Source organism: Leptodactylus fuscus, chromosome 5, assembly GCF_031893055.1.
Source record: "Leptodactylus fuscus isolate aLepFus1 chromosome 5, aLepFus1.hap2, whole genome shotgun sequence".
NCBI lineage: Eukaryota > Metazoa > Chordata > Amphibia > Anura > Leptodactylidae > Leptodactylus > Leptodactylus fuscus.
The window spans coordinates 219,810,264-219,822,467 of record NC_134269.1 but is presented as its reverse complement, the minus strand read 5'-3'; the positions used below and the strand labels follow the sequence as shown (position 1 = coordinate 219,822,467).

General features: G+C 40.8%; 1 protein-coding gene across 1 annotated transcript in view; it reads right to left on the bottom strand.

The window, feature by feature from the left end:
* B4GALNT3 (beta-1,4-N-acetyl-galactosaminyltransferase 3) overlaps positions 1 to 12,204 on the bottom strand; it is a 42,416-nt gene that overhangs the window by 11,838 nt on the left and 18,374 nt on the right. Inside the window, exons 2-4 of the mRNA XM_075275452.1 lie at positions 7,121 to 7,221; positions 3,815 to 3,859; positions 3,546 to 3,641 (exon numbers count right to left, since the gene is read on the bottom strand). Coding sequence (XP_075131553.1) covers positions 3,546 to 3,641; positions 3,815 to 3,859; positions 7,121 to 7,221 — 242 coding nt within the window. The remainder of the gene's footprint in view (positions 1 to 3,545; positions 3,642 to 3,814; positions 3,860 to 7,120; positions 7,222 to 12,204) is intronic.

The following is a 12,204-nucleotide window of genomic DNA, read 5'->3' as shown; positions in this document are numbered from 1 at the left end:
AGTTTGATGGTCGCCGAACATCGACAGCCCGCTCTCAAATGATCTGAAAACAAAGATTGTTCAACATAGTTGTTCAGGGGAAGGATACAAAACGTTGTCTCAGAGATTTAACCTGTCAGTTTCCACTGTGAGGAACATAGTAAGGAAATGGAAGACCACAGGGACAGTTCTTGTTAAGCCCAGAAGTGGCAGGCCAAGAAAAATATCAGAAAGGCAGAGAAGAAGAATGGTGAGAACAGTCAAGGACAATCCACAGACCACCTCCAAAGAGCTGCAGCATCATCTTGCTGCAGATGGTGTCACTGTGCATCGGTCAACTATACAGCGCACTTTGCACAAATAGAAGCTGTATGGGAGAGTGATGAGAAAGAAGCCGTTTCTGCACGTACGCCACAAATAGAGTTGCCTGAGGTATGAAAAAGCACATTTGGACAAGGCAGCTTCATTTTGGAAACAAAAATTGAGTTGTTTGGTTATAAAAAAAGGCGTTATGCGTGGCGTCCAAAAAGAAACAGCATTCCAAGAAAAACACTTGCTACCCACTGTAAAATTTGGTGGAGGTTCCATCATGCTTTGGGGCTGTGTGGCCAATGCCGGCATCGGGAATCTTGTTAAAGTTGAGGGTCGCATGGATTCCACTCAGTATCAGCAGATTCTTGAGAATAATGTTCAAGAATCAGTGACGAAGTTGAAGTTACGCCGGGGATGGATATTTCAGCAAGACAATGATCCAAAACACCGCTCCAAATCCTCAGGCATTCATGCAGAGGAACAATTACAATGTTCTGGAATGGCCATCCCAGTCCCCAGACCTGAATATCATTGAACATCTGTGGGATGATTTGAAGCGGGCTGTCCATGCTCGGCGACCATCTAACTTAACTGAACTTGAATTGTTTGTCCAAAATACCTTTATCCAGGATCCAGGAACTGATTAAAAGCTACAGAAAGCGACTAGAGGCTGTTATCTTTGCAAAAGGAGGATCTACTAAATATTAATGTCACTTTTCTGTTGAGGTGCCCATACTTTTGCACCGGTCAAATTTTGGTTTAATGCATATTGCACATTTTCTGTTAGTACAATAAACCTCATTTCAATCCTGAAATATTACTGTGTCCATCAGTTATTAGATATATCAAACTGAAATGGCTGTTATAAACACCAAAATATTTAGAACTAAAAATGATTACGATTAATAGGGGTGCCCAAACTTTTTCATAGGACTGTATATGTACATAAGGGTAGTATTATAGTAGTTATATTCTTGTACATAGGAGGTAGTATTATAGTAGTTATATTCTTGAACATAGGAGCAGTATTATAGTAGTTATATATATATATGTACATAGGGGGCAGTATTATAGTAGTTATATTCTTGTACATAGGGGGCAGTATTATAGTAGTTATATATATGTACATAAGGGTAGTATTATAGTAGTTATATTCTTGTACATAGGAGTAGTATTATAGTAGTTATATTCTTGTACATAGGAGTAGTATTATAGTAGTTATATTCTTGTACATAGGAGGTAGTATTATAGTAGTTATATTCTTGAACATAGGAGCAGTATTATAGTAGGTATATTCTTGTACATAGGAGTAGTATTATAGTAGTTATATTCTTGTACATAGGAGTAGTATTATAGTAGTTATATTCTTGTACATAGGAGGCAGTATTATAGTAGTTATATTCTTGTACATAGGAGCAGTATTATAGTAGTTATATTCTTGTACATAGGAGGCAGTATTATAGTAGTTATATTCTTGTACATAGGAGTAGTATTATAGTAGTTATATTCTTGTACATAGGAGTAGTATTATAGTAGTTATATTCTTGTACATAGGAGTAGTATTATAGTAGTTATATTCCTGTACATAGGAGCAGTATTATAGTAGTTATATTCTTGTACATAGGAGTAGTATTATAGTAGTTATATTCTTGTACATAGGAGCAGTATTATAGTAGTTATATTCTTGTACATAGGAGGCAGTATTATAGTAGTTATATTCTTGTACATAGGAGCAGTATTATAGTAGTTATATTCTTGTACATAGGAGTAGTATTATAGTAGTTATATTCTTGTACATAGGAGCAGTATTATAGTAGTTATAGTCTTGTACATAGGAGTAGTATTATAGTAGTTATATTCTTGTACATAGGAGGTAGTATTATAGTAGTTATATTCTTGAACATAGGAGCAGTATTATAGTAGTTATATTCTTGTACATAGGAGCAGTATTATAGTAGTTATATTCTTGTACATAGGAGTAGTATTATAGTAGTTATATTCTTGTACATAGGAGCAGTATTATAGTAGTTATATTCTTGTACATAGGAGTAGTATTATAGTAGTTATATTCTTGTACATAGGAGTAGTATTATAGTAGTTATATTCTTGTACATAGGAGTAGTATTATAGTAGTTATATTCTTGTACATAGGAGCAGTATTATAGTAGTTATATTCTTGTACATAGGAGTAGTATTATAGTAGTTATATTCTTGTACATAGGAGGTAGTATTATAGTAGTTATATTCTGGTACATAGGAGTAGTATTATAGTAGTTATATTCTTGTACATAGGAGTAGTATTATAGTAGATATATTCTTGTACATAGGAGTAGTATTATAGTAGTTATATTCTTGAACATAGGAGCAGTATTATAGTAGATAGATATATTCTTGTACATAGGAGCAGTATTATAGTAGTTGTATTCTTGTACATAGGAGTAGTATTATAGTAGATATATTCTTGTACATAGGAGTAGTATTATAGTAGATATATTCTTGTACATAGGAGTAGTATTATAGTAGTTATATTCTTGTACATAGGAGCAGTATTATAGTAGATAGATATATTCTTGTACATAGGAGCAGTATTATAGTAGTTGTATTCTTGTACATAGGAGTAGTATTATAGTAGTTATATTCTTGTACATAGGAGTAGTATTATAGTAGTTATATTCCTGTACATAGGAGTAGTATTATAGTAGTTATATTCTTGTACATAGGAGTAGTATTATAGTAGATATATTCTTGTACATAGGAGTAGTATTATAGTAGTTATATTCTTGAACATAGGAGCAGTATTATAGTAGTTGTATTCTTGTACATAGGAGTAGTATTATAGTAGTTATATTCTTGTACATAGGAGTAGTATTATAGTAGTTATATTCCTGTACATAGGAGCAGTATTATAGTAGTTATATTCTTGTACATAGGAGCAGTATTATAGTAGTTATATTCTTGTATATAGGAGTAGTATTATAGTAGTTATATTCTTGTATATAGGAGTAGTATTATAGTAGTTATATTCTTGTACATAGGAGTAGTATTATAGTAGTTATATTCTTGTACATAGGAGTAGTATTATAGTAGTTATATTCTTGTACATAGGAGTAGTATTATAGTAGTTATATTCTTGTACATAGGAGTAGTATTATAGTAGTTATATTCTCTTACATATGGGGCAGTATTACGGTAGTTGGTACTGTGGTTATAGCATTATTTATACAGTAGTCACAGTGTAAGTGAAAATTACTCACATGAGGGTACAAAGGAAAGTGCAGGTTTCGGCGGAGTTGCTGGATGCTGCTTCCACACCAGTCTTCAAATATGTGGAGATTGACCCGTCCTGCAAACTGAAGGACATATGAAAACATTACAGGCTACAACATCCATCTATCTCCTATTTATCTATCTATCTATCTCCTATTTATCTATCATCTATCTATCTATCTATCTATCTATCTATCTATCTATCTATCTATCTATCTCCTATCTATCTATCCATCCACCTCCATGTACATGTTACCTCGGGTTTCCAGGGTACGCTGAGGTTCCAGGTAGATTCGTGAGGCTGCAGAAATAAGAATATTACATAGATGAGTTCGGTTCTTCTTCGCCCTGTGCCGCTTTCACCATATTCTCCTATATAGAGTGTCAGGAGACAGATGGACAACATGGCGGCTAATCATTGGACCTGTCACTGTATTTGCACAGGCCGGTCATGCTGGGAGTTGTAGTCCATGTAATACAGGTAGTATAAGCAGCTGGCACAGCACAAGGGGATTATCTGCAGGTGGGCGGATGGATAACCTTCACACTACAAATGGTGGGACACGGGAAGGTCACCTGAGATGGTGCAGGACACCCCGTACAGTCACATAGAAGGATAATATACAGGTCACACAGAAACGCTCAGCTTTATTACACATTAGCATTAACCCCTTAACTGCCACATAACTCCCTATAGTGGGCAGTAAGGGTGCTCTTGTCCTATGTGCCACCTTTATGACAGGTTAGAAGGTGCTCTTGTCCTATGTGCCACCCATTATGACAGGCTATATGGTGCTCTTGACCTATGTGCCATCTTTTTTGACAGGCTATAAGGTGCTCTTGTCCTATGTGCCACCTTTTATCCCAGGCTATATGGTGCTCTTGTCCTATGTGCCACCCATTATCCCAGGCTATATGGTGCTCTTATCCTATGTGCCACTCATTATTCCAGGCTGTATGGTGCTCTTGTCCTATGTGCCACCCTTTTTCTCAGGCAATATGGTGCTCTTGTCCTATGTACCACCTTTTATCCCAGGCTATATGGTGCTCTTGTCCTATGTGCCACCCATTATTCCAGGCTATATGATGCTCTTGTCCTATGTGCCACCCATTACCCTAGGCTATATGGTGCTCTTGTCCTATGTGCCACCCATTATCCCAGGCTATATGGTGCTCTTGTCCTATGTGCCACCCATTATCCTAGGCTATATGGTGCTCTTGTCCTATGTGCCACCCATTATCCCAGGCTATATGGTGCTCTTGTCCTATGTGCCACCCATTATCCCAGGCTATATGGTGCTCTTGTCCTATGTACCACCCATTATCCCAGGCTATAGGGTGCTCTTATCCTATGTGCCACTCTTTATCCCAAGCTATAGGGTGCTCTTGTCCTATGTGCCACCTTTTATCCCAGGCTATATGGTGCTCTTGTCCTATGTGCCACCTTTTATCCCAGGCTATATGGTGCTCTTTTCCTATGTGCCACCCATTATCCTAGGCTATATGGTGGTCTTGTCCTATGTGCCACCTTTTATCCCAGGCTATATGGTGCTCTTGTCCTATGTGCCACCCTTTATCTCAGGCTATATGGTGCTCTTGTCCTATGTGCCACCTTTTATCCCAGGCTATATGATGCTCTTGTTCTATGTGCCACCTTGTATCCCAGGCTATATGGTGCTCTTGTCCTATGTGCCACCCATTATCCCAGGCTATATGGTGCTCTTGTCCTATGTGCCACTCATTATTCCAGGCTGTATGGTGCTCTTGTCCTATGTGCCACCCTTTTTCTCAGGCAATATGGTGCTCTTGTCCTATGTACCACCTTTTATCCCAGGCTATATGGTGCTCTTGTCCTATGTGCCACCCATTATCCCAGGCTATATGGTGCTCTTATCCTATGTGCCACTCATTATTCCAGGCTGTATGGTGCTCTTGTCCTATGTGCCACCCTTTTTCTCAGGCAATATGGTGCTCTTGTCCTATGTACCACCTTTTATCCCAGGCTATATGGTGCTCTTGTCCTATGTGCCACCCATTATCCTAGGCTATATGGTGCTCTTTTCCTATGTGCCACCCATTATCCCAGGCTATATGGTGCTCTTGTCCTATGTGCCACCCATTATCCCAGGCTATATGGTGCTCTTGTCCTATGTGCCACCCATTATCCCAGGCTATATGGTGCTCTTGTCCTATGTGCCACCCATTATCCCAGGCTATAGGGTTTCTCTTGTCCTATGTGCCACCCTTTATCCCAAACTATATGGTGCACTTGTCCTATGTGCCACCCATTATCCCAGGCTATATGGTGCTCTTGTCCTATGTGCCACCTTTTATCCCAGGCTATATGGTGGTCTTGTCCTATGTGCCACCCATTATCCTAGGCTATATGGTGGTCTTGTCCTATGTGCCACCTTTTATCCCAGGCTATATGGTGCTCTTGTCCTATGTGCCACCCTTTATCTCAGGCTATATGGTGCTCTTGTCCTATGTGCCACCTTTTATCCCAGGCTATATGGTGCTCTTGTCCTATGTGCCACCTTTTATCCCAGGCTATATGGTGCTCTTGTCCTATGTGCCACCTTTTATCCCAGGCTATATGGTGCTCTTGTCCTATGTGCCACCTTTTATCCCAGGCTATATGGTGCTCTTGTCCCATGTGCCACCCATTATCCCAGGCTATACGGTGCTCTTGTCCTATGTGCCACCCATTATCCCAGGCTATATGGTGCTCTTGTCCCATGTGCCACCCATTATCCCAGGCTATATGGTGCTCTTTTCCTATGTGCCACCCATTATCCCAGGCTATATGGTGCTCTTGTCCCATGTGCCACCCATTATCCCAGGCTATATGGTGCTCTTGTCCCATGTGCCACCTTTTATCCCAGGCTATATGGTGCTCTTGTCCTATGTGCCACTCATTATCCCAGGCTATATGGTGCTCTTGTCCCATGTGCCACCCAGTATCCCAGGCTATATGGTGCTCTTGTCCTATGTGCCACCTTTTATCCCAGGCTATATGGTGCTGTTGTCCTATGTGCCACCTTTTATCCCAGGCTATATGGTGCTGTTGTCCTATGTGCCACCCATTATCCCAGGCTATATGGTGCTCTTGTCCTATGTGCCACCCATTATCCCAGGCTATATGGTGCTCTTGTCCTATGTGCCATCCATTATCCCAGGCTATACGGTGCTCTTGTCCTATGTGCCACCCATTATCCCAGGCTATATGGTGCTCTTGTCCTATGTGCCACTCATTATCCCAGGCTATATGGTGCTCTTGTCCTATGTGCCATCCATTATCCCAGGCTATACGGTGCTCTTGTCCTATGTGCCACCCATTATCCCAGGCTATATGGTGCTCTTGTCCCATGTGCCACCTTTTATCCCAGGCTATATGGTGCTCTTGTCCTATGTGCCACTCATTATCCCAGGCTATATGGTGCTCTTGTCCCATGTGCCACCCAGTATCCCAGGCTATATGGTGCTCTTGTCCCATGTGCCACCTATTATCCCAGGCTATATGGTGCTCCAGTCTTTAGTAGACCCTCCACTCCTGTCTCACCTCCTCCTGTCGCTGCGGCCGGTAGAACTGCAGATTGGGGTCCACTGCCGGGATATTATTGTGAGCCAGCGCTTTGCCCAGTTCCCTCCAGTTGGGGTATCCTGAAGAAGAGAGCAGATATGTTTTGTAATGGGGCGCTTATACTTTTGCAATAATTCACCTTTCATGTAATACTAGAATGACAGGGCAGTGATATCCAGATAAGGATCAAATTCTGACTTTATCTGTACTTCGGAAAGCTGGGTGAGCAGCCCACTGGGAGCTGTATAGGCTATGAAGCGGATTAGATTGGAAGGAGATCAGGGTTAGAGGACTGGAGGACTGGAGACACAGATAGATGGGCCCCCCACGTGTGACAGTAGGGGGCAGTTTTCATCTGTAGGAGACACATTTATGCCCCCACCCCTATGACATTATCCCGCTGACACAATTACAATGGCTTATATACAGTGCAGGACGCAGCAGCCACTACTCATGGGGTTACATGTATCATTGATATTCACTTTTCTTGGGTTGTCCCACAATTCAGTGCTCCCCTATCTGACAGGACCAATGGAACTGCTCATCCTGAAACTCTGGGTTCATGAACAGAATTCTAGAATGACAGTGTAGACTGACAGACAAGCAGAGCAGTAGGAGAGACAATGTGTGTGTCCATGGGGAGGGGGTGTCACTGTCCACAATACAAGTGTATAGAAAAGTCTGTACAAACAAAAGATATAAAATAATAATAAGATATAATATAATAATCGAGCGATGCAGAGACTAAGGGAGGCCCCCGCCCGGACAGGTCACTGAGCAAATAGAAGAAACACACCCAGCACACGAGAAGTGGTACTGTGCACTGTCTATATATACAGGACTAGAGAAGTAGTGCTGTGCACTGTCCATATATACAGGAGAAGAGAAGTAGTACTGTGCACTGTCCATATATACAGGAGAAGAGAAGTAGTACTGTGCACTGTCCATATATACAGGAGAAGAGAAGTAGTACTGTGCACTGTCCATATATACAGGAGAAGAGAAGTAGTACTGTGCACTGTCCATATATACAGGAGAAGAGAAGTAGTACTGTGCACTGTCCATATATACAGGAGAAGAGAAGTAGTACTGTGCACTGTCCATATATACAGGAGAAGAGAAGTAGTACTGTGCACTGTCCATATATACAGGAGAAGAGAAGTAGTACTGTGCACTGTCCATATATACAGGAGAAGAGAAGTAGTACTGTGCACTGTCCATATATACAGGATAGAGAAGTAGTACTGTGCACTGTCCATATATACAGGAGAAGAGAAGTGGTACTGTGCACTGTCCATATATACAGGAGAAGAGAAGTAGTACTGTGCACTGTCCATATATACAGGAGAAGAGAAGTAGTACTGTGCACTGTCCATATATACAGGATAGAGAAGTAGTACTGTGCACTGTCCATATATACAGGAGAAGAGAAGTAGTACTGTGCACTGTCCATATATACAGGAGAAGAGAAGTAGTACTGTGCACTGTCCATATATACAGAAGAGAAGTGGTACTGTGCACTGTCCATATATACAGGACTAGAGAAGTAGTACTGTGCACTGTCCATATATACAGGAGAAGAGAAGTAGTACTGTGCACTGTCCATATATACAGGAGAAGAGAAGTAGTACTGTGCACTGTCCATATATACAGGATAGAGAAGTAGTACTGTGCACTGTCCATATATACAGGAGAAGAGAAGTGGTACTGTGCACTGTCCATATATACAGGAGAAGAGAAGTAGTACTGTGCACTGTCCATATATACAGGATAGAGAAGTAGTACTGTGCACTGTCCATATATACAGGAGAAGAGAAGTAGTACTGTGCACTGTCCATATATACAGGATAGAGAAGTGGTACTGTGCACTGTCCATATATACAGGATAGAGAAGTGGTACTGTGCACTGTCCATATATACAGAACTAGAGAAGTAGTACTGTGCACTGTCCATATCTACAGGAGAAGAGAAGTAGTACTGTGCACTGTCCATATATACAGGATAGAGAAGTAGTACTGTGCACTGTCCATATATACAGGATAGAGAAGTGGTACTGTGCACTGTCCATATATACAGGACTAGAGAAGTAGTACTGTGCACTGTCCATATATACAGGAGAAGAGAAGTAGTACTGTGCACTGTCCATATATACAGGATAGAGAAGTGGTACTGTGCACTGTCCATATATACAGGATAGAGAAGTAGTACTGTGCACTGTCAATATATACAGGACTAGAGAAGTAGTACTGTGCACTGTCCATATATACAGAACTAGAGAAGTAGTACTGTGCACTGTCCATATATACAGAAGAGAAGTAGTACTGTGCACTGTCCATATATACAGAACTAGAGAAGTAGTACTGTGCACTGTCCATATATACAGGAGAAGAGAAGTAGTACTGTGCACTGTCCATATATACAGAACTAGAGAAGTAGTACTGTGCACTGTCCATATATACAGGAGAAGAGAAGTGGTACTGTGCACTGTCCATATATACAGGAGAAGAGAAGTGGTACTGTGCACTGTCCATATATACAGGAGAAGAGAAGTAGTACTGTGCTCTGTCCATATATACAGGAGAAGAGAAGTAGTACTGTGCACTGTCCATATATACAGGAGAAGTAGTACTGTGCACTGTCCATATATACAGGACTAGAGAAGTAGTACTGTGCACTGTCCATATATACAGGATAGAGAAGTAGTACTGTGCACTGTCCATATATACAGGACTAGAGAAGTAGTACTGTGCACTGTCCATATATACAGGAGAAGAGAAGTAGTACTGTGCACTGTCCATATATACAGGATAGAGAAGTAGTACTGTGCACTGTCCATATATACAGGAGAAGAGAAGTAGTACTGTGCACTGTCCATATATACAGGAGAAGAGAAGTAGTACTGTGCACTGTCCGTATATACAGGACTAGAGAAGTAGTACTGTGCACTGTCCATATATACAGGAGAAGAGAAGTAGTACTGTGCACTGTCCATATATACAGGATAGAGAAGTAGTACTGTGCACTGTCCATATATACAGGAGAAGAGAAGTAGTACTGTGCACTGTCCATATATACAGGATAGAGAAGTAGTACTGTGCACTGTCCATATATACAGGAGAAGAGAAGTAGTACTGTGCACTGTCCATATATACAGGATAGAGAAGTAGTACTGTGCACTGTCCATATATACAGGAGAAGAGAAGTGGTACTGTGCACTGTCCATATATACAGGATAGAGAAGTAGTACTGTGCACTGTCCATATATACAGGAGAAGAGAAGTAGTACTGTGCACTGTCCATATATACAGGATAGAGAAGTAGTACTGTGCACTGTCCATATATACAGGATAGAGAAGTAGTACTGTGCACTGTCCATATATACAGGAGAAGAGAAGTAGTACTGTGCACTGTCCATATATACAGGATAGAGAAGTAGTACTGTGCACTGTCCATATATACAGGAGAAGAGAAGTAGTACTGTGCACTGTCCATATATACAGAAGAGAAGTGGTACTGTGCACTGTCCATATATACAGGACTAGAGAAGTAGTACTGTGCACTGTCCATATATACAGGAGAAGAGAAGTAGTACTGTGCACTGTCCATATATACAGGAGAAGAGAAGTAGTACTGTGCACTGTCCATATATACAGGATAGAGAAGTAGTACTGTGCACTGTCCATATATACAGGAGAAGAGAAGTGGTACTGTGCACTGTCCATATATACAGGAGAAGAGAAGTAGTACTGTGCACTGTCCATATATACAGGAGAAGAGAAGTAGTACTGTGCACTGTCCATATATACAGGAGAAGAGAAGTAGTACTGTGCACTGTCCATATATACAGGATAGAGAAGTGGTACTGTGCACTGTCCATATATACAGGATAGAGAAGTGGTACTGTGCACTGTCCATATATACAGGACTAGAGAAGTAGTACTGTGCACTGTCCATATATACAGAACTAGAGAAGTAGTACTGTGCACTGTCCATATATACAGGAGAAGAGAAGTAGTACTGTGCACTGTCCATATATACAGGATAGAGAAGTAGTACTGTGCACTGTCCATATATACAGGATAGAGAAGTGGTACTGTGCACTGTCCATATATACAGGACTAGAGAAGTAGTACTGTGCACTGTCCATATATACAGGAGAAGAGAAGTAGTACTGTGCACTGTCCATATATACAGGATAGAGAAGTGGTACTGTGCACTGTCCATATATACAGGATAGAGAAGTAGTACTGTGCACTGTCAATATATACAGGACTAGAGAAGTAGTACTGTGCACTGTCCATATATACAGAACTAGAGAAGTAGTACTGTGCACTGTCCATATATACAGGAGAAGAGAAGTAGTACTGTGCACTGTCCATATATACAGAACTAGAGAAGTAGTACTGTGCACTGTCCATATATACAGGAGAAGAGAAGTAGTACTGTGCACTGTCCATATATACAGAACTAGAGAAGTAGTACTGTGCACTGTCCATATATACAGGAGAAGAGAAGTGGTACTGTGCACTGTCCATATATACAGGAGAAGAGAAGTAGTACTGTGCACTGTCCATATATACAGAACTAGAGAAGTAGTACTGTGCACTGTCCATATATACAGGAGAAGAGAAGTGGTACTGTGCACTGTCCATATATACAGGAGAAGAGAAGTGGTACTGTGCACTGTCCATATATACAGGAGAAGAGAAGTAGTACTGTGCACTGTCCATATATACAGGAGAAGAGAAGTAGTACTGTGCACTGTCCATATATACAGGAGAAGAGAAGTAGTACTGTGCACTGTCCATATATACAGGAGAAGAGAAGTAGTACTGTGCACTGTCCATATATACAGGAGAAGAGAAGTAGTACTGTGCACTGTCCGTATATACAGGACTAGAGAAGTAGTACTGTGCACTGTCCATATATACAGGACAAGAGAAGTAGTACTGTGCACTGTCCATATATACAGGAGAAGAGAAGTAGTACTGTGTATAGAGTCTATAAGAAGTAGTACTGTGTATAGAGTCTATAAGAAGTAGTACTGTGTATAGAGTATATAG